The 24,487-nt window shown below is 48.4% G+C and overlaps 2 protein-coding genes across 2 annotated transcripts in view; both read left to right on the top strand.

The window, feature by feature from the left end:
- Positions 1-360: 360 nt before the first annotated feature.
- LOC138648096 (octapeptide-repeat protein T2-like) lies at positions 361-996 on the top strand. The gene has a single exon (XM_069737601.1). It carries the CDS (start codon positions 361-363, stop codon positions 994-996), a length of 636 nt encoding a protein of 211 aa, XP_069593702.1.
- Positions 997-11,940: 10,944 nt separating this feature from the next.
- Positions 11,941-24,487, top strand: part of C8H22orf23 (chromosome 8 C22orf23 homolog) — a 29,059-nt gene continuing 16,512 nt past the window's right edge. Inside the window, exon 1 of the mRNA XM_069735927.1 lies at positions 11,941-12,066. The gene's annotated coding sequence lies outside the window, so the exon portion shown is untranslated. The remainder of the gene's footprint in view (positions 12,067-24,487) is intronic.

Raw genomic sequence — 24,487 nt, 5'->3', positions numbered from 1 at the left:
AGGCGGAGAAGGTCGCAGACCAATGGCACAGAGGAGAAAGAGATCGCAAACCAACGGACAGAAGGAGAAGGAGGTCGCAGACCAATGGACCAGAGGAGGAGGTGGTCACAGACCGACAGACTGGAGGAGGAGGTCATAGATTGATGGAATAGAGGAGGTGATCGCAGACCAACTGACCGGAGGAGGAGGTTGCAGACTGACGGACCAGAAAAGGAGATTGCAGAACGGCGTACCAGAGAAGGAAGAGGAAGAGGTCGCAGATCGATGGACTGGAGGAGGTTGTAGAACGACATACTGGATAAAGAGGAGGAGGTCGCAGACCGACAGACCGGAGAAGGAGAACGAAAAGGTCGAAAACTGATGGACCGGAGGAGGAGGACGAGGAGGTCGCAGACCAGCGGACCGAAGGAGGTTGCGGACAGACAGACTGGAGGAGAAAGAGAAAGTCGCAGACCGACAGACCAGAGGAGGAGGATGCAGACAGATGGAAAGGAGGGGGAGAATATTGCAGGCCGACGGACCAGAGAAGGAGGAGGTAGCAGACCGGCGGACCGGAGGAAAGGAATAGGAGGGGGTCGCAGACCGGCGGAGTTTGAGGACCGTCGGACTGGAGTAGAAGGAAGAGGAGGTCGCAGACCGACGAACTGGAGGAGGAGGTTGCAGACCGATGGACGAGAAAATTGCAGAACGACGGAACGGAGAAGGAGGAGGTCGCAGACCAACGGATCAGAGAAGGAGGAGGAGGTCGCAAACCGACGGACCGGAGGAGATGACCGTAGACTGGAGAATAAGGAGGAGGTTGTCACAAACTGGTGGCCCAGAGGATGCCGAGGACAGACGAGGAGGATGTCGAGGACGGAAGAGAAGGAGGATGTCGAGGACGGACGAGGAGGAGGATGTCAAGGACAGACAAGGAGGATGACGGACCGGAGGAGAAGAGGAGGTGGTCCTAGACCACTGGACTGGAGGAGGTCGAGGACTGATGGACCGGATTAGAAGTAGAAGTAGGAGATCGCAGACCGATGGACTGGAGGAGGAAATTGCAGACCAACGGACGAGGAGATTGCAGAACGACGGAATGGAGAAGGTCGATGGACTGTAGGTTGTAGTCCATCGAACCAGAGGAGTAGGGTGCAGACCATCGGAGGAGGGGTTCGCAGACCGATGGACCTGAAGAAGAAGAGTTTGCAGACCGATGGGCCAGAGAAAAAGTTCGCAGATTGACGGACTGGAGGAGGATCAGTTTGCAGAATGATGGACCGGAGGAGGTCGCAGATCAGAGAAATAGGTTGCAGACCAACCAACCAGAGGATGAGGAGCTCGTAGACCAACAGAACGTCAGAGGTCGTGGACCATCGGAGGAGGTTGATCACGACAGACGAGGAGGAGAAGGAGGTTATAGACCGACGGACCCGATGAGAAGAAGGTCGCAGACAGATGGACAAGAGGAGGTGGAGGTTGCAGAGAGACGGACCGGAGGACGAGGAGGTCACAGAATGGCCAACCGGAGGAGGAGGTCGCAGACCGAAGGACCGGAGGATGAGGAGGTGGTAGACTAATGGACCGTCGGAGGAGGTCACGGACCATCGGAGGATGAGGTGGTTGATCACGACAGACGAGGAGGAGAAGGAGGATGATGTCAGGGACAGACAACGGTGAGCAGGACGATGCTGAAGACAGATGAGGCGAATGTCGAGGAGTGACAAGGAGCACGATGTCAAGGAGTGACAAGGAGGAAGATGTTGAGATATTGAAGACGGAGGAGGAGGAGGATGTCGAGATCGTACATGTAGGAGGATGTGGAGGACGTACCAGTAGGAGGATGTCGAGAATGGACAACTAGGAGGATGCCGAGGACGTACGAGTAGGAGGATACCGAGGAGGAGGATGTCGAGGACCGAGGAGGTGGATGTCGAGGACGGATGAGGAGGAGGATCTCGAGGGAGAACCGAAGAGGAGGAAGAGGACTGACGAGGAGGAGTATGTCGAGGACCTACGAGTAGGGGGATGTCGAGGACGGATGAGTAGGAGGATGTCGAGGACGGACGAGTAGGAGGATGTCGAGGAGGATGTCTAGAGTGGATGAGGATGTCAAGGATGGACGAGAAGGATGTTGAGGACTGACGAGGAGGAGGATGTTGAGGATTGACAAGAAGGATGTCGAGGACGGAAGTGGAGGAGGATGTCGAGGACAGACGAGGAGAAGGATGTCAAAGACAGACTAGGAGGATGTTGAGGACGGATGAGGAAGAGGATGTCGAGGACCGACGAGGAGGATGTCGAGGACCGACGAAGAGGAAGATGTCGAGGACCGATGAGGAGGAGGATGTTGAGGACCGACAAGGAGGATGTTGATGAGGATGTCGAGGATGGATGAGGAGGAGGATGGATGAGGGGACGAGGAGGAGGAAGTCGAGGACCGAAGAGGAGGAGGAAGATGTCGAGGACCGACGAGGAGGATGTCGAGGATGGACGAGGAGGATGTCGAGGACTGACGAGGAGATTGTCGAGGATGTACAAGGTGGAGGATGTCGAGGACTGACGAGGAGGAGGAAGATGTCGAGGACCGGGGAAGATGTCAAGGACGGATGAGGAAAAGGATGTCGAGGACTGAGGAGGAGGAGGATGTTGAGAACGGAAGAGGAGGATGGCGAGGACCGACGAGGAGGATGTCGAGGACCGAGGAGGATGGCGAAGACGGACGAGGATGATGTTAAGGACGGACAAGGAGGATGATGTCGAGGACGGACAAGGAGGAGGATGTCGAGGACAAACGAGAAGGATGTTGAGGACCGACGAAGAGGAAGATGTCGAGGACCGATGAGGAGGAGGATGTTGAGGACCGACGAGGAGGATGTCGACGATGAGGATGTCGAGGATGGATGAGGAGGAGGATGGATGAGGGGACGAGGAGGAGGAAGTCGAGGACCGAGGAGGAAGATGTCGAGGACCGACGAGGATGCTGAGGACAGATGAGGAGGATGTCGAGGACGGATGAGGAGGATGTCGAGGACTGACGAGGAGAATGTCGAGGATGTACAAGGAGGAGGATGTCGAGGACCGACCAGGAGGAGGAAGATGTCGAGGATCGGGGAGGATGTCAAGGACGGATGAGGAGAAGGATGTCGAGGACTGAGGAGGAGGAGGATGTTGAGAACGGAAGAGGAGGATGTCGAGGACCGACGAGGAGGATGTCGAGGACCGAGGAGGATGTCGAGGACGGACGAGGATGATGTTAAGGACGGACAAGGAGGAGGATGTCGAGGACGGACAAGGAGGAGGATGTCGAGGACAAACGAGGAGGATGTCGAGGACCGACGAGGAGGAAGAAGATGTTGAGGACCGAGGAAGAGGATGTGGAGGATGGATGAGCAGGATGTCGAGAACGGATTGACAAGGAGGAGGATCTCGAGGGCGAACAGAAGAGGACGAAGAGCATGTCGAGGACGAACGAGGAGGAGGATGTCAAGGACGGATGAGGAGGATGTTGAGGACAGACGAGGAGGATGTTGAGGACAGACGAGGAGGATGTCGAAAACGGACGAGGATAATATCCAGGACCGACGAGGAGGAGGAAGATGTCAAGGACCAAGGAAGAGGACGAGAATGTCGAGGACAGATGAGGAGGAGGATGTCAAGGATGGATGAGGAGGATGTCAAGGACGAATGGACGGCCGAGGAGGAGAATCTTGAGGGTGAACAGAAGAGGAGGAAGAGGATGTGGAGGACCGATGAGGAGGAGGAAGATGTTGAGGACCGACGAGGATGTTGAGGACGAATGAGGAGAAGGATGTCGAGGACGGACGAGGAGGATGTCCAGGACCGACGAGGAGGAGGAAGATGTCAAGGACCAAGGAAGAAGACGAGAATGTCGAGGACAGATGAGGAGGAGGATGTCGAGGATGGATGAGGAGGATGTCGAGGACGAATGGACGGACGAGGAGGAGAATCTTGAGGGTGAACAGAAGAGGATGTGGAGGACCAATGAGGAGGAAGATATTGAGGACCGACGAGAACGAGGATGTTGAGGACGAATGAGGAGAAGGATGTCGAGGACGGACGAGGAGGATGTCGAGGATGGACGAGGAGGATGTCGAGGACGGACAAGGAGGAGGATGTCGAGGACTGTCGAAGAGGAGGAAGATGTCGAGGACTGTGGAGGATGAGGATGTCAAGGACGGATGAGGAGAAGGAGAAGGATGTCGAGGACCGACGAGTAGGAGGAAGATGTCGAGGACAAGGATGTTGAGGACGAATGAGGAGGAGGATGTTGGAATGTCGAGAACGGACGAGTAGGAGGATGTCGAGGATGTTCGAGTAGGAGGATGTCGAGGACAGAAGAGGAGAAGGATGTTGAGGAGGACGAGGAGGAGGATGTTGAGGACGTACAAGTAGGAGGATGTCGAGGACGGACGAGTAGGAGGATGTCGAGGACGGACGAGGAGAAGGATGTCGAGGACGGACGAGTAGGAGGATGTCGAGGAGGATGTCTAGAATGGATGAGGATGTCGAGGATGGATGAGAAGGATGCTGAGGACTGACGAGGAGGAGGATGTTGAGGACTGACAAGAAGGATGTCGAGGATGGAAGAGGAGGAGGATGTCGAGGACAGACGAGGGGGAGGATGTCAAGGACAGATGAGGACGAGGATGTTGAGGACGGACGAGGAAGAGGATGTCGAGGACCAACGAGGAGGATGTCGAGGACCGACGAAGAGGAAGATGTCGAGGACCGATGAGGAGGAGGATGTTGAGGACCGACGAGGAGGATGTCGACGACGAGGATGTCGAGGATGGATGAGGAGGATGGATGAGGGGACGAGGAGGAGGAAGTGGAGGACCGAAGAGGAGGAGGAAGATGTCGAGGACCGACGAGGATGCTGAGTACGGATGAGGAGGATGTAGAGAACGGACGAGGAGGAGGTCGAGGACTGACGAGGAGAATGTCGAGGACGTACAATGAGGAGGATGTCGAGGACGTACAATGAGGAGGATGTTGAGGACCGACGAGGAGGATGTCCAGGACCGACGAGGAGGAGGAAGATGTCAAGGACCAAGGAAGAAGACGAGAATGTCGAGGACAGATGAGGAGGAGGATGTCGAGGATGGATGAGGAGGATGTCGAGGACGAATGGACGGACGAGGAGGAGAATCTTGAGGGTGAACAGAAGAGGATGTGGAGGACCAATGAGGAGGAAGATATTGAGGACCGACGAGAACGAGGATGTTGAGGACGAATGAGGAGAAGGATGTCGAGGACGGACGAGGAGGATGTCGAGGATGGACGAGGAGGATGTCGAGGACGGACAAGGAGGAGGATGTCGAGGACTGTCGAAGAGGAGGAAGATGTCGAGGACTGTGGAGGATGAGGATGTCAAGGACGGATGAGGAGAAGGAGAAGGATGTCGAGGACCGACGAGTAGGAGGAAGATGTCGAGGACAAGGATGTTGAGGACGAATGAGGAGGAGGATGTTGGAATGTCGAGAACGGACGAGTAGGAGGATGTCGAGGATGTTCGAGTAGGAGGATGTCGAGGACAGAAGAGGAGAAGGATGTTGAGGAGGACGAGGAGGAAGATGTTGAGGACGTACGAGTAGGAGGATGTCGAGGACGGACGAGTAGGAGGATGTCGAGGACGGACGAGGAGAAGGATGTCGAGGACGGACGAGTAGGAGGATGTCGAGGAGGATGTCTAGAATGGATGAGGATGTCGAGGATGGATGAGAAGGATGCTGAGGACTGACGAGGAGGAGGATGTTGAGGACTGACAAGAAGGATGTCGAGGATGGAAGAGGAGGAGGATGTCGAGGACAGACGAGGGGGAGGATGTCAAGGACAGATGAGGACGAGGATGTTGAGGACGGACGAGGAAGAGGATGTCGAGGACCAACGAGGAGGATGTCGAGGACCGACGAAGAGGAAGATGTCGAGGACCGATGAGGAGGAGGATGTTGAGGACCGACGAGGAGGATGTCGACGACGAGGATGTCGAGGATGGATGAGGAGGATGGATGAGGGGACGAGGAGGAGGAAGTGGAGGACCGAAGAGGAGGAGGAAGATGTCGAGGACCGACGAGGATGCTGAGTACGGATGAGGAGGATGTAGAGAACGGACGAGGAGGAGGTCGAGGACTGACGAGGAGAATGTCGAGGACGTACAATGAGGAGGATGTCGAGGACGTACAATGAGGAGGATGTTGAGGACCGACGAGGAGGAGGATGTCAAGGACCGGGGAGGATGTCAAGGACAGATGAGGAGAAGGATGTCGAGGACTGAGGAGGATGTCGAGAACGGAAGAGGAGGATGTCGAGGACATACGAGTAGGATGTCGAGGACGACGAGGAGAATATCGAGGACGGACAAGGAGGAGGATGACGAGGAGGAGGAAGATGTCGAGGACGGAGGAGGACGAGGATGTCAAGGACGGATGAGAAGGATGTCGAGGACGGACGAGGAGGAGGATGTTGAGGACTGACGAGGATAAGGATGCTGAGGACGGAAGAGGAGGAGGATGTCGAGGAGGATGTCTAGAACTGACAAGGAGAAGGATGTCGAGGACGGACGAGGAGGAGGATGTCGAGGACCGACGAGTAGAAGGAAGATGTCGAGGACAAGGATGCTGAGGACGAATGAGGAGGAGGAGGTTGGAATGTCGAAGACGGATGAGGAGGAGGATGTCGAGATCGTACGAGTAGGAGGATGTGGAGGACGTACGAGTAGGAGGATGTTGAGGACGTACGAGTAGGAGGATGTTGAGGACGGATGAGAAGAAGGATGTCAAGGACGGACGAGTAGGAGGATGTCGAGGAGGATGTCTAGGATGGATGAGGATGTCGAGGACCGACGAGGAGGATGTCGAGGACCGACAAGGAGGATGTCAAGGACGAGGATGTCGAGGATGGATGGAGGATGTCGAGGACGGACGAGGAGAATGTCGAGGACGGACAAGGAGGAGGATGTCGAGGACCGAGGAGGAAGATGTCGAGGACCGAGGAGGAGGACGAGGATGTCAAGGACGGATGAGGAAAAGGATGTTGAGGATGGAAGAGGAGGAGGATGTTGAGGACTGACGAGGAAGAGGATGTCAAGGACGGACGAGGAGTGTTATGGTCTGGTGATTAAGGAGCGACATGCGTCTAGCTCTGAGCAGGTGGCAACTATACTGACCGCAGTCCCTAAGCTCAACACAACACTAGAAGCAGCCGTGGAATGCTCCTAACACTGCCTATGTATCTCGTCACAGCCGGAGAACTAACTAACCCTAAAGATAGAAGCAGGAAACCTATCTTGCCTCAGAGAAAATTCCCAAAGGATAGATTAGCCCCCACAAATAATGACTGTGAGAGGAGAAGGAAATGACATACGTAGTATGAAACAAGATTTAGCACAGGAGGCCACTTCTAGCTAGATAGGAAAAAGTACAGGACAGAGAGCTGTGCGGTCAGTAATAAAAACTAGAAAAAGTCCACCGCAGAGAAATGCAAAAATCTCCACACCTGACTAAAGGTGTGGAGGGCAAACTCTGCTGCCCAGAGCTTCCAGCCTAGCTGAATAGATCCATACTGATAAGCTGGACAAATGAACAAAACATAGAAAGTGGAGAACCACAAGTCAAAAAACAAGAGAACTGCAAAATTACAAGCAAGGACTTAGCTTTTGCTGAATTGGTCAGAGTGTCAGAAAAATCCTAAGAGCAAAGACTCCAGGCAGGAACAATGACAACTGGCATTGAATGAGGGAAAAGGCCAGACTAATATAGCCGAGCCAGAAAGACGATCAGTGAAAACAGCTGCTGAAGCTAAATCCAAGAAGCAGCCATACCACTCAAAACCACAGGAGGGAGCCCAAGAACGGAATTCACAACAGAGGAGGATGTCAAGGACAGACGAGGAGGATGTCGTGGACAGACGAGGAGGAGGATGTCGTGGACAGACGAGGAGGAGGATGTTGAGGATGAACGAGAAGGATGTCGAAGAACGGATGAGAAGGACGTCGAGGACTGACGAGAAGGAGGATGTCGAGGACTGACGAGGAGGAGGATGTCGAGGACTGACGAGGGGGATGTCGAGGACCGATGAGGATGTTAAGGACGGATGAGGAGGAGGATGTCAAGGACGGACGAGGATGAGGATGTCTAGGACTGATGAAGAGGAGGAAGATGTCTAGGACCGACAAGGATGAGGATGTTGAGGACGGATGAGGAGGAGGATGTCGAGGAAGGATGAGGAGGATGTTGAGGACGGACGAGGATGTCGAGGACGGACGAGGAGGATGTCAAGGACGGACAAGGAAGAGGATGTCAAGGACCGATGAGGAGGAGGAAGATGTCGAGGACTGAGGAAGAGGACGAGGATGTTGAGGACGGAAGAGGAGGATGTCGAGGACAGATGGATGGACGAGGAAGATGTCGAGGACGAGCGGACAAACGAGGAGGAGGATCTCGAGGGTGAACAGAAGAGGAGGAAGAGGATGTCGAGAATGGATGAGAATGTTGAGGACGGACGAGGAGGATGTTGAGGACAGACGAGGAGCATGTCGAGGACAGACAAGGAGGAGGATGTCGAGGACCGACGAGGAGGAAGATGTTGAGGACAGAGGAAGAGGACGAGGATGTCGAGGACGGATGAGGAAGATGTCGAGGATGGACGAGGAGGATGTTGAGGACGAACGGACGGATGAGGATCTCGAGGATGAACAGAAGAGGAAGAGGATGTCGAGGACGGATGAGGAGGAGGATGTCGAGGAGAAGGATGTCTAGGATGAACGAAGAGGAGCATATGTGTACAATAATCATGCCTATATCATGAAAAAGCCATCATATCATACTTCTGGACCCCAAAAATTAAGAGAGAACTTTCATTACCTAAAAGTTTCAGACGCCTTCCATAAAACATGGAATTAAAACCTTGGCCCATTTTATTTGCAAGTGATGCAACTTCTCTTACCTTAATAAAAGTTATTTTATAAAGTCGATCCATCTTCATTCATTCCATCATGTTCGTTATAGAGATCAATTTCTTTCCTATAATCCCTCTAAAACATTTGGTGCGGAAAATAGAATGTGCGGAGGTGAGGAACGAACAGGAGGCTTACATCAACCATCAATTAGAAAAAAACCATTAAGGGTCATTTAGACCAGTACTGTTTGCCGTTTGGTACTTATAGCTAACGGCTCTCCCTGTAGTGCTTGTAGTACAGTTACTGACAACTCTTCCATCATTCATGTGCATTCGTGGCCCAAATGCAGTAAATATCCTCCCTGCCAACAAGAGAAGCAGTTTAGAGACCACATTTTCTTCCAGTAAACATTTTGCAAACTATGGAATTAAAAAACCTTCTGTTCTCAATGGAGAGGAATTTTAAGGGGAACCTGTCACCCCCAAAATCGAAGATGAGCTAAGCCCACCAACACCAGGGGCTTATCTACAGCATTCTGGAATGCTGTAGATAAGCCCCCGATGTATCCTTAAAGATGAGAAAAAGAGGTTATACTATTATACTCCCCTGGGGGGGCGGTCCGATCCGATGGGCGTCGCGGTCCGGGGCCTCCCATCTTCATAGGATGACGTCCTCTTCTTGTCTTCACGTGGCGGCTCCTGCATACTTTGTCTGCCCTGTTGAGGGCAGAGCAAAGTACTGCAGTGCGCAGGCACTGGGCCTCTCTGACCTTTCCGGCGCCTGCGCACTGCAGTACTTTGCTCTGCCCTCAACAGGGCAGATAAAGTACGCCTGCGCCAGAGCCGCTGCGTGAAGACAAGAAGAGGACGTCATCCTATAAAGATGGGAGGCCCCGAACCGGACCGCGACGCCCATCGGACCGGACCGCAGCGGGACCGCCCCTGGGTGAGTATAATCTAACCTCTTTTTCTCATCTTTCAGGATACATCGGGGGCTTATCTACAGCATTACAGAATGATTTTGGGGGTGAGTTTCCCTTTAATTAAAGGGTAAGTTGCCATGTAGCTTGCTTATATGTGACTTTGCAATTGTACTCACTTATGAAAACCCATGTATGCGATGCCTCCTCTAACCCTGTATCTACTGCCACTTGGCTTGATCTTTATATTGATCTATGGGCCGGTATTTGGCTGTTCTTACCTGGAGCACAGCCTACACACGTCATTGTAATTTATGTGCCTGTTCATATGCTGTAGGCTGGCTATTGTTCGTTGTGTTTGATGCAATCTGTTCACTTTTTTTGTGACTTTTATCATAAAAATTGACTATTTTAACCTATATACTCTGTATTTTCATGTGGCACACAGGTGGGGTGAGGGGGACACAGGCGGGGTGAGGGGGATACAGGCAGGGTGAGGGGGGATACAGGCGGGGTGAGGGGGACACAGGCGGGGTGAGGGGGATACAGGCAGGGTGAGGGGGGATACAGGCGGGGTGAGGGGGACACAGGCGGGGTGAGGGGGATACAGGCAGGGTGAGGGGGGATACAGGCGGGGTGAGGGGGACACAGGCGGGGTGAGGGGGACACAGGCGGGGTGAGGGGGATACAGGCGGGGTGAGGGGGATACAGGCGGGGTGTGGGGGATACAGGCGGGGTGTGGGGGACACAGGCGGGGTTAGGGGGATACAGGCGGGGTGGGGGGGTTTAAAGGCGGGGTGAGGGGGATACAGGCGGGGTATGGGGGACACAGGCGGGGTGAGGGGGACACAGGCGGGGTGAGGGGGGATACAGGCGGGGTAAGGGGAACACAGGCGGGGTGAGGGGGATACAGGCGGGGTGAGGGGGATACAGGCGGGGTGAGGGGGGATACAGGCGGGGTGAGGGGGACACAGGCAGGGTGAGGGGGACACAGGCGGGGTGAGGGGGACACAGGCGGGGTGTGGGGGACACAGGCGGGGTGTGGGGGACACAGGCGGGGTTAGGGGGATACAGGCGGGGTGGGGGGGTTTAAAGGCGGGGTGAGGGGGATACAGGTGGGGTATGGGGGACACAGGCGGGGTGAGGGGGACACAGGCGGGGTGAGGGGGGATACAGGCGGGGTAAGGGGAACACAGGCGGGGTGAGGGGGATACAGGCGGGGTGAGGGGGATACAGGCGGGGTGAGGGGGGATACAGGCGGGGTGAGGGGGACACAGGCAGGGTGAGGGGGACACAGGCGGGGTGAGGGGGACACAGGCGGGGTGTGGGGGACACAGGCGGGGTGTGGGGGACACAGGCGGGGTTAGGGGGATACAGGCGGGGTGGGGGGGTTTAAAGGCGGGGTGAGGGGGATACAGGCGGGGTATGGGGGACACAGGCGGGGTGAGGGGGACGCAGGCGGGGTGAGGGGGGATACAGGCGGGGTAAGGGGGACACAGGCGGGGTGAGGAGGATACAGGCGGGGTGAGGGGGATACAGGCGGGGTGTGGGGGACACAGGCGGGGTGAGGGGGATACAGGCGGGGTGAGGGGGATACAGGCGGGGTGTGGGGGACACAGGCGGGGTGAGGGGGATACAGGCAGGGTGTGGGGTCTTCCAGCCCGCTGTGCTCCATATAAGCACATAGATAACTAAGGGTTCCACAACTCAGGCCTCTTACACAGGCAGCCCTTCATTTCCATGGTCTGCTGGTAACTTACAGATTCCCTGCAAGACCATTTCCTGAAAATAAATAGTGCTACCAATATCAGACAAGTACAGTATGTTATCACGTGATGTCACTGATGCTGTCTCTCTCGTCGTTTGTTCCCTGCTGCTGTAGTACAGTGCTGGAGCTCACTGATATATCAGCGCCACCTAGTGATAGGGAAGGCGTATAGATAGCGCTTAGCGCCAGGATCAAAAATGGCTGACCGCTTCTTTAGATGTATTTATGCGGGGACGGGCGGTGACGCGATAATATAGGGAGGAGCGGAGCAGGCTTGTGCCAGGTGGGTTAGTAGGGAACCCATACATTGCAGTGTTTTCAGCAGTGAATCAGCTAGACTGTATGGGCTGCTGACAGGACCGGGAAGGCGGCGGACCCCATGCATTCTAGGTGCAATCACTGGACTGGAGGACGCCACGCCTTCTTCTAGGCAGAGTTATGTTTCTATGGCAACAGTAAACATCCCGAGCACACTGTGAGGTGAGAAATGTCCATGTAGTAGCTGTGTGTGGTCAGTGAGCGGCGTCCTGTTACAGGGCGAACTGTCCTCCACCCCCCTCTGTGCTGGGCGGACTGTCCCCCCCATATTTCATAGCGAACTGTCCTCCACCCCCCTCTGTGCTGGGCGGACTGTCCCCCCCCCCCCATACTTCATAGCAAACTGTCCCCCCCCCTCTGTGCTGGGTGCTGGGCGGACTGTCCCCCCATATTTCGTAGCGAACTGTCCTCCCCCCCCCCCCCCCATTTCAGAGCGAACTGTCCTCCACCCCCCTCTGTGCTTGGCAGACTGTCCTCCCCCCATATTTCATAGTGAACTGTCCCCCCCCCCATCCTGTGCTTGACAGACTGTCCCCCCCCCCCCCCCGTATTTCATAGTGAACTGTCCTCCACCCCCCTCTGTGCTTGGCAGACTGTCCTCCCCCCCATATTTCATAGTGAACTGTCCCCCCCCCCATCCTGTGCTTGACAGACTGTCCCCCCCCCCCCCCCCCCCCGTATTTCATAGTGAACTGTCCTCCACCCCCCCTCTGTGCTGGGCGGACTGTCCCCCCCCCCCCCCATATTTCGTAGCGAACTGTCCTCCACCCCCCCCCTCTGTGCTGGGCAGACTGTCTCCCCCCATATTTCATAGTGAACTGTCCCCCCCCCCCCCATCCTGTGCTGGGCAGACTGTTCCCCCTTATTTCGGGGTGAAATCCCACCCACTATGCTGTAACATCCGGGCGGTGCGTGCGTAGGCAGTGTCCAACCCTCAGCCTTTCCTGACCGTGGGCGCTCACCCTGAGGGGTTACCCATTACAGCTCACCCACCAAACTGTATCTCCCTCTTTCCGGTGTTCATATTCTTTTTTGTCTTTCTTTAAAATTGTTCTTTAATAAAATGTGAAATATTTTATGAACAATTACTTGTGCATTATCCTGTCCCTGGAACATGTCTATTTTCAATGTGATAAAAAGAAAAAAAACACCCTACCCATCAGGTCCATCTCCTACTAATCCAGCACTGACACCACTGAAATGGGAAGTCAGACAATCCAGGACCCCCGGAGCGTCAGTGCTGGAGTGTCGGGGGGCTGACATGTGAGTGATTGTTTCAGGGTTCTTTTGCTAGTTATGTGCTTGTACCTGTTTCTTCTTGTCTGCGGACAGTGGTAGCTGAGGTTCATTAGTCGTCATGGTTCATTAGTCGTTATGATTCATTAGTCGTTATGGTTCATTAGTCGTCATGGTTCATTAGTCGTTATGATTCATTAGTCGTTATGGTTCATTAGTCGTTATGATTCATTAGTCGTTATGGTTCATTAGTCGTTATGATTCATTAGTCGTTATGGTTCATTAGTCGTTATGGTTCATTAGTCGTCATGGTTCATTAGTCGTTATGATTCATTAGTCGTTATGGTTCATTAGTCGTTATGATTCATTAGTCGTTATGGTTCATTAGTCGTTATGATTCATTAGTCGTTATGGTTCATTAGTCATTATGATTCATTAGTCGTTATGATTCATTAGTCGTTATGGTTCATTAGTCGTTATGATTTATTAGTCGTTATGGTTCATTAGTCGTTATGATTCATTAGTCGTTATGATTCATTAGTCGTTATGGTTCATTAGTCGTTATGGTTCATTAGTCGTTATGATTCATTAGTTGTTATGGTTCATTAGTCGTTATGGTTCATTAGTCGTTATGATTCATTAGTCGTTATGGTTCATTAGTCGTTATGGTTCATTAGTCGTTATGATTCATTAGTCGTTATGATTCATTAGTCGTTATGGTTCATTAGTCGTTATGATTCATTAGTCGTTATGGTTCATTAGTCGTTATGGTTCATTAGTCGTTATGATTCATTAGTCGTTATGATTCATTAGTCATTATGATTCATTAGTCGTTATGGTTCATTAGTCGTTATGGTTCATTAGTCGTTATGGTTCATTAGTCGTTATGATTCATTAGTCGTTATGATTCATTAGTCGTTATGATTCATTAGTCGTTATGGTTCATTAGTCGTTATGGTTCATTAGTCGTTATGGTTCATTAGTCGTTATGGTTCATTAGTCGTTATGATTCATTAGTCGTTATGATTCATTAGTCGTTATGGTTCATTAGTCGTTATGGTTCATTAGTCGTTATGATTCATTAGTCGTTATGATTCATTAGTCGTTATGGTTCATTAGTCGTTATGGTTCATTAGTCGTTATGATTCATTAGTCGTTATGATTCATTAGTCGTTATGGTTCATTAGTCGTTATGGTTCATTAGCCGTTATGGTTCATTAGTCATTATGATTCATTAGTCGTTATGATTCATTAGTCGTTATGGTTCATTAGTCGTTATGGTTCATTAGTCGTTATGGTTCATTAGTCGTTATGATTCATTAGTCGTTATGATTCATTAGTCGTTATGGTTCATTAGTCGTTATGGTTCATTAGTCGTTATGGTTCATTAGTCGTTATGGTTCATTAGTCATTATGATTCATTAGTCGTTATGATTCATTAGTCGTTATGGTTCATTAGTCGTTATGGTTCATTAGTCGTTATGGTTCATTAGTCGTTATGATTCATTAGTCGTTATGGTTCATTAGTCGTTATGATTCATTAGTCGTTATGGTTCATTAGCCGTTATGGTTCATTAGTCGTTATGGTTCATTAGCCGTTATGGTTCATTAGTCGTTATGATTCATTAGTCGTTATGATTCATTAGTCGTTATGGTTCATTAGTCGTTATGATTCATTAGTCGTTATGGTTCATTAGTCGTTATGGTTCATTAGTCGTTATGATTCATTAGTCGTTATGATTCATTAGTCGTTATGGTTCATTAGTCGTTATGGTTCATTAGTCGTTATGGTTCATTAGTCGTTATGGTTCATTAGTCATTATGATTCATTAGTCGTTATGATTCATTAGTCGTTATGGTTCATTAGTCGTTATGGTTCATTAGTCGTTATCATATAGATAAAGCACCACTCCAGTTGTTATTTTTTATTGCACCCCTGTAGTGGCGCTTTAAATGTAATCCACCGGCCCCTGTCTCATACTCACCTGCCGCTGCCATCATCCGTTTCCAGCTTCACTCCAGTGAAGTTAGTGTTTCATGGAGCGCACCACAGGTCACAGCTCCATACAATCTCTATGAGAGCCTCGTTCTGGCGCTCGTAGACTTGCATTGCGCTATCGTGACTTAGGCCGGCATCACACCTCCATAGAATACAGGCGAGTGCTATGCGAGAAAACATCGCCCAGTGTTAATCTATAGGGCAGCTCACATCACCGTTTATTTTCTCTGGAGTATTCAGCATGCTACGATTGGCACCGAGACTCAGCCTAGACTCGCCAATGCCAGCCTATGGGTGCAAGAAAAAAAATCGCACAGCACTCGGACCATGCGAGTGCTGTCTAATTTTTTACGTGTCCTTTGAAATGCCGGCAATTCATGTGCTGCATACTGTAAAATCACACTGACAGGTTAGAATAGAATAGATATATACCCATATATAGATATAGATGTCAGTGACACACACATGTATATGTATTTATGTTACATAGATAGATCAAAGAAAAGCCGGCAATTCATCTGCCGTGTACTATAAAATCACTGCAGGAGCCGACAGGATAGAAGAGATGGATTACATACAGTAAATACACAAAGAATAGGTAAATATACAGATGTCTGTGGCAAATACAATTAGTACAGTGTGTGCAAATTATTGGACATTACCAAAACCCACTATATGAGGCAACACCTCCCTCAAGATACAATTTAATCAAAATCCCCCATCAAACATGGGAAATCTGGAGGCAACAACCAAAGAATAAACAAAACGTATAAAATATAATAATTTATTGAATATACATTAAAAACTAAACAAAGGGAAAATCACACAAACATCCGAGGATAGTACAAAAAACACACATAGGTAACAGTGCACACATGTAATGATCAACAACGAACACCCAGCTAACCTGATCTAATGTAAACACAACGCAAGGAATAGAAACTGCTTAATGCCAGAATCTTGTAAGGTGACAATGCATAAGTGCAAAAGCGGCAAGATAATGTAGGCATCAGTGCCACACGTTCACATAGAAACTGCTCAATGTCAGGATCCTAATGATAAAGTGGCCATGCATGTGCAAATAAATCCTACTAATAAAGTGGCAATGCATGTGCAAATAAATCCTACTAATAAAGTGGCAATGCATGTGCAAATAAATCCTACTAATAAAGTGGCACTGCATGTGCAAATAAATCCTACTAATAAAGTGGCAATGCATGTGCAAATAAATCCTACTAATAAAGTGGCACTGCATGTGCAAATAAATCCTACTAATAAAGTGGCAATGCATGTGCAAATAAATCCTACTAATAAAGTGGCAATGCATGTGCAAATAAATCCTACTAATAAAGTGGCAATGCATGTGCAAACTGAACCTATCTAACCGTCAGAATCAGGTAACCGGTATAATGTAACGTAACTTACATGTGGCGTTAAACCTCGTGTGTACTCCCTCGGGGTGCATGGCCACTTTATCATTAGGATCCTGACATTGAGCAGTTTCTATGTGAACGTGTGGCACTGATGCCTACATTATCTTGCCGCTTTTGCACTTATGCATTGTCACTTTACAAGCGTGTGCTCATTGTCTGTCTGTGAACTGATACTGTTCTGCTCGAGGTGCCATTTGACAGGTACTGCAAGTTCACGGCCACCTATGTGACGTCGGGGCAAGCGCCGTCGGAAATTTTATACACTTTTAATTGGTGACACACGTGTCTTTTCTCATTGAATGCTGGAATGCTCTACCCCAAGATATTAGGACCATCCACAACTTGCATAGTTTTAGGCGCTCGCTCAAAACTCATTTGTTCAGAGCGGCCTATCACGTTCCCTAATCAAACTCATTTTATGTTTGTGTGTGTGTGTAGCCCATTCAGTATCTCCATCTATCCCCCACTCCATGAAGATGGCTGGTCCATCATTGTAAATACATCATTGTAAATACACACCTGTGCTTTGTATCTCCCCCACCTCATTGTAGATTGTAAGCTCTCACGAGCAGGGTCGTCTTATTTTGTCTTATTTTACTTTATTACTGTATTGTTAACATTGTTACCTATGACTGTTGTATTTGAAACTGTTAAACTGTAAAGCGCTGCGGAATATGTTGGCGCTATATAAATAAAGATTATTATTATTATTATTATTGATGTACGCATTGGTCCTTTTGCGTTCCACTGTCCGTAAATGAAGCGGTTGCGTGTCTGACTAACCGAAAATGATGTCATGACCGACTCAGGGCAGTTGCGTTTAGGCACTCCGGCGTGCGTCTCAACCGACCGGAAGCATCGGCAACTACAGTATGGACGCGTGGTCCTTTTGCTGCCGAAACATGCACTTTACCATAGGTGATTCTTTTCATTGGTGGCTACACAGAACGGGGTGAGTCCTCATTATACTAATGAGCTTTCACCTGCATATGTATGGTCCCCTTATTGAGGGATTTTTTCCCTCTGCAGAACAGGACAGGGAGTGGAGGGACCCATATTATTAAGCACCTAGCACTTTATTAACTGAATACATTAGACAAGTCAGTCCACTTGAGAGCTGTTTGGACAAAACGCGTCGGGCACCCAAGAAGGGAGAGTGCAGGGCCTCCAACTTAGGGCTAGCTGTGGACTGCCCTTTTCAGGGCAGGAGTTTTTTGGGGCAGGTATAGAGTGAGCTGTCATAGGAACCTACAGGGTTAACTGGCATCCCTTGGACTCACCGCTCAATGTACCTTACTGGGGCACAAAACTACTCCCTATCTATTTTAAGGACTACAGAATGGGTGAGAGATTTCCATTTATTTGACCTCAACCGTCTTTATTCTGCATGCTAACTATATTATGTTGATTATATACATGTTAATACTGTAAAACACATGTCCTCTTTCTAATTGTGTGTTTCTTTCTGACCACTGTCAGACCTTTGTATTACACAGACCACCTTGAATCAACAGGACTTGATTTACTTTATCTCCTATACTCACCCACAGGGATAATTGTGTTTGTCCGCAGTTAGTGACTCCGATACTGCAGGGGTTGTCACTTCTACTATATATATGTTTTAACAAATTGGAAAGACAAATCTTCAGATCTTGGGTAGATAATTCTGTATGTCTGTATGTTGTGTCTCTCGTCTATATGGTGACACTCATTTTATGTTTAATAATATTAAAAGTTATGTTTTATTTCTCACAAATTGCTGTTTCTAACTTAAACTAGTGAGAATTCTGTGCTGTTAGTGGGCAGTTAATCCCACCCTTTTCTATAATACGTACCGTATAATAAATGGATTTAGTTTCTGGTGCCGAAGAGGTTAACAACCCTTTCTTTGCTGGTCAGAAGCATGCAGCTCTATTTCAGCTGCTTCTGATCTGTTCATTACCTCTTCCTATATGTACTGGTGAGACCTTCTTGTCCCTGTCGGTGAAAGATTTGTCTTCCTGTGCTGTGCGCTAAAGCTAAGTGGTTTGGGTAGAGTTGTTGTAGTATAGAGTTGTTGTAGTAGTGTTATGTGGTTTACTGTAGTACGTGTGTGTTTATCTCCTGGTCTCTGTTCCCATTTAGTTTATTCCTCCCTGTCCCTATCCTCCCTATTGTTGGCTAGTGCTTTTGTATGATAATTGTTTTCTATTATCCTTATTTTGACTTTATGTCTTGTTTACATTACATTTCTTTCCCATTCCTCATGGGGTGGGGAAGGGGACAGATCAGGGTTTAACAGGAGCATAGTAAGGTCATAGACTCAGGCCTCTCTACCTTCAAGAGTACCCCCAAGACAGGGATAGTTATGGTCCCAGTTCTAGGGACAGTTTGAAACCCCCCCTTCCTTACTGAAGTCTGTCACAGCGTGACAGGCGGAGGGCGAGTATATGACCTGCGGCAGGGTGCTAATATTTAAAACACTACTCCGGCCCTGGAATCACAAACAAATGCTGGAGTGGTGCTTTAAAGGAGCACTCGTGTGACCTTTTTTCCCTTCAACCTATGAATGTTTTCAATGTATGATAATATACTCATCTACCTCCATCTTCCCCGTGATCCATCGCCGTTCTGCTCCTCTTCTCAATGACGTCACCACTCTTCAGGCTCTCCGGGTCACGCTATGTGACGGGACCTGTAAGTGACGTTTACAATGTAGGTCTATCCAGCGTTAGAGCGAGGGTTCATAGACTCACATTGTAAAAGAGACTTGCGGCTCACACACAGAGCATAGACTGACCCGGAGCATCTGAAGAGCAGTGATGTCACTCAGAAGAGGAGCGGGATGATGCTGGATAATGGGGAGAACGGCAGTCGGTGAGTATATTAAGGCTACAGTCACACTATCAGTATTTGGTCAATATTTCACATCAGTATGCCAAAACCAGGAGTGGGTCAAAAATTCAGAAATAGTGCATCTGTTTCTACAACCCCTGGCAAAAATTATGGAATCACGGGACTTGGAGGATGTTCATTCAGTTGTTTAATTTTGTAGAAAAACAGATCACAGACCTGGCACAAAACTAAAGTAATTTCAAATGGCAACTTTCTGGCTTTAAGAAACACTAAAAGAAATCAAGAACAAAACATGTGGTAGTCAGTAATGGTTACTTTTTTAACCAAGCATAGGGGAAAAATTATGGAATCACTCAATTCTGAGGAAAAAATTATGAAATCACCCTGTAAATTTTTTATACCCAAAAAAAACACCTGCATCAAAATAGATCTGCTCGTTAGTTTGCATCTAAAAAGGAGTGATCACACCTTGGAGAGCTGTTGCACCAAGTGGACTGACATGAATCATGGCTCCAACACGAGAGATGTCATTTGAAACAATGGAGAGGATTATCAAACTCTTCAAAGAGGGTAAATCGTCACACAACATTGCAAAAGATGTTGGTCTAAAATCTAGACCAAATACAAACAACATGGGAAGGTTGTTAAAGGCAAACATACTGGTAGACCAAGGAAGACATCAAAGTGTCAAGACCGGAAACTTAAAGAAATATGTCTCCAAAACAGGAAATGCACAACAAAACAAATGAGGAATGAATGGGTGGAAACTGGAGTCAACGTCTGTGACCGAACTGTAAGAAACTGCCTAAAGGAAATGGGATTTACATACAGAAAAGCTAAACGAAAGCCATCATTAACACCTAAACAGAAAACAACAAGGTTACAATGGGCTATGGAAAAGCAATCGTGGACTGTGGATGACTGGATGAAAGTCATATTCAGTGATGAATCATGAATCTGCATTAGGCAAGGTGATGATGCTGGAACTTTTGTTTGGTGCCGTTCCAATGAGATTTATAAAGATGACTGCCTGAAGAGAACATGCAAATTTCCACAGTCATTGATGATATGGGGCTGCATGTCAGGTAAAGGCACTGGGGAGATGGCTGTCATTACATCTTCAATAACTGCACAAGTTTATGTTGATATTTTGGACACTTTTCTTATCCCATCAATTGAAAGAATGTTTGGGGATGATGAAATCATTTTTCAAGATGATAATGATCCTGCCATAGAGCAAAAACTGTGAAAACATTCCTTGAAAAAAGACACATAAGGTCAATGTCATGGCCTGCAAATAGTCCGGATCTCAATCCAATTGAAAATCTTTGGTGGAAGTTGAAGAAGATGGTCCATGACAAGGCTCCAACCTGCAAAGCTGATCTGGCAACAGCAATAAGAGAAAGTTGGAGCCAGATTGATGAAGAGTCCTGTGTGACACTCATTAGGTCCAGGCCTCAGAGACAGCAAGCTGTTATAAAAGCCAGAGGTGGTGCAACAAAGTACTAGTGATGTGTTGGAGTGTTTTTTTTTTTGTTTTTCATGATTCCATAATTTTATCCTCAGAATTGAGTGATTCCATAATTTTTCCTCTATGCTTGGTTATAAAAAGTAACCATTACTGACTACCACATTTTTCGTTCTTGATTTCTTTTAGTGTTTCTCAAAGCCAGAAAGTTGCCATTTGAAATGACTTTAGTTTTGTAGAAAAAAGCAGATTACAAACATGGCACAAAACTAAACAACTGAATGAACATCCTCCAAGGCCGGTGATTCCATAATTTTTGCCTGGGGTTGTATTATACTTTGCCTCTGAACGTTCCTGACTTGGTTTTGGGTTACAAATACTGATGTAAAATACTGACCGAATACTAATAGTGTGACCGTAGCCTAATACTGATACTACAGTGCATATACACAGGTTTAAGGAAAAAATAAAGTTCATGGGAGGGTTTAAAAAAAAAAAAAAGGTGTTGGAATTTTTTTAGCAAGTTAGTTGCACAAATCACGATTTTAAAGCCTCGACCACTTGTCTCACTGCTTTCCTGCACAAAACTATGTGAACCATTGAAAACAATGTTTGCGTAAGGCATCATTCAGACGTGGGTTTTGCAGATACGTGTTCTACCACTGTTTGTCACAGATACAACACATGCCCATTATAGTCTATGCTGCTGTTCACATGTACATGTTTTTCCTTCACCGCAGATGAAAAGTGCCAATACACGTCTATGGGTCCTTAAAAAAAAAGTGCAGCACACAGATGGGACTGGTGTACTGTCTGTGTGTAACATTGCAAAGGATAAGAGAAGCTTTGTAATTTATTTATCCATCCCCAAAAACCGCTGATACACTGATGTCACACTAACCAAATGCTGATGTCATACTGACCAAACCCTAATGACACACTGGCCAAATACTGATGACACACTGGCCAAATACTGATGACACACTGACAACACTGATGACACACTGACCAAATATTGATGTCACACTGAACAAACAATGATGACACACTGACAACACCGATGACATACTGAACAAACACTGATAACACACTGACAACACCGATGACACACTGACCAAATATTGATGTCACACTGAACAAACACTGATGACACACTGATCAAATACTGATGTCACACTCCACAAACAATGATGACACACTGACAACACCGATGACATACTGAACAAACACTGATAACACCGATGACATACTGAACAAACACTGATGACACCCTGACCAAATACTGATGTCACACTGAACAAACACTGATGACACACTGACCATATACTGATGACACACTGACAACACCGATGACACACTGACCAAACACTGATGACACACTGACCAAATACTGATGTCACACTGAACGAACACTGATGACACACTAACCAAACTCTGATGTCACACTGAACAAACACTGATGACACACTGGCCAAACACTGATGACACACTGGCCAAACACTGATGACACACTGACCAAACTCTGACACACTGACCAAACCGTGATGACACACTGACAACAGTGATGACACACTGACCAAACTCTGATGACACACTGACAACACTGATGACACACTGGCCAAATACTGATGTCAGACTGACAACGCTAATGACACACTGACAACACTGATGACACACTGGCCAAATACTGATGACGCACTGACCAAACTCTGATGACACACTGACAACACTGATGACACACTGACCAAACTCTGATGACACACTGACAACACTGATGACACACTGACCAAACTCTGATGACACACTGACAACACTGATGACACACTGACCAAACTCTGATGACACACTGACTACACTGATGACACACTGACCAAACCCTGATGACACACTGACTACACTGATGACACACTGGCCAAATACTGATATCGCACTGACAAAACCAATGACACACTAACCAAACTTGACAATGGTTGATGGGCTCACACTATTTGGCCAAATTCTGTGCAAAGCGTCTCTCAAATATTTTTCCTAATGTTCAAAAGCCATTTTGCTATTCATATTTCATGTATTTCATATTAGACATGCTTTGCCACGATAGAGTGCAACCTTTTTTTGTATCTACTATATAATTGTCTAAGGGGTGCTTCCGTCTGTCCTTCTGTCTGTCTGTCTGTCTGTAAGGGTTATTCGTTCGCTGATTGGTCTCGCCAGCTGCCTGTCATGGCTGCCACGACCAATCAGCGACGCGCACAGACCGGAAGAAAATGGCTGCTCCTTACTCCCCGCACTCACTGCTCGGCGCCCGCATACTCCCCTCCAGTCACCGCTCACACAGGGTTAATGGCAGCGGTAACGGACCGCGTTATGCCGCAGTGTAATGCAGTCCATTACCGCTGCTATTAACCCTGTGTGACCAAGTTTTTTACTATTGACGCAGCCTATGCAGCACCAATAGTAAAAACATCGAATGTTAAAATTAATAAAAAAAATAAAAAATGATTATATACTCACCAACGCCGCCTTTCCCGCTCCTTGCGATGCAACCGGCACGTTCCGGTCGCACGGATGGTCTGGCAGAAGGACCTGCCATGATGTCACGGCCATGTGACCGCGACGTCATCACAAGTCCTGCGCGGAAAGGACCTGCCGTGACGTCACGGTCATGTGACGCGCCTGCGGAAGGTGAGTATATGTTTATTTTTTTATTTTTTTAACCTGTGTCATACGTGGCTGGGCAATATACTACATAGCTGGGCAATATACTATGTGGCTCTGTGCTGTATACTACGTCACTGGGCAATATACTACATAACTGGGCAATATACTATGTGGCTCTGCTGTATACTATGTCACTGGGCAATATACAATGTAACTGGGCAATATACTACGTGGCTGGGCAATATACTACGTGGACATACATATTCTAGAATACCCGATGCGTTAGAATCGGGCAACTATCTAGTATTGTATATGGAGGTAGCTGCTCCTGGTATGCACCTATTGACATTAGTTTGGATGTGCCAGTCATTTTTCTGTCAAACACTGATGACACACTGACCAAACCCTGATGACACACTGGCCAAACCCTGGTGACATACTGACTAAACACTGATGACACACTGACCAAACACTGATGACACACTGGCCAAACCCTGATGACACAATGGCCAAACACTGATGACAAACTGACCAAACACTGATGACACACTGGGCAAACACTGATGACACACTGACCAAACACTGATGACACACTGACCAAACACTGATGACACACTGGCCAAACACTGATGACACACTGGCCAAACACTGATGACACACTGACCAAACCCTGATGACACACTGACCAAACCCTGATGACACACTGACCAAACCCTGATGACACCCTGACTAAACTCTGATGACACATTGGCCAAACACTGATGACACACTGGCCAAACCCTGATGACACACTGACCAAACCCTGATGACACACTGACTAAACACTGATGACACATTGGCCAAACACTGATGACACACTGGCCAAACACTGATGACACACTGGCCAAACACTGATGACACACTGACTAAACACTGATGACACACTGGCCAAACTCTGATGACACACTGACCAAA

This window comes from Ranitomeya imitator, chromosome 8 (assembly GCF_032444005.1).
Source record: "Ranitomeya imitator isolate aRanImi1 chromosome 8, aRanImi1.pri, whole genome shotgun sequence".
NCBI classification, from domain to species: domain Eukaryota; kingdom Metazoa; phylum Chordata; class Amphibia; order Anura; family Dendrobatidae; genus Ranitomeya; species Ranitomeya imitator.
This window is presented reverse-complemented; position numbering and strand designations above follow the sequence as displayed.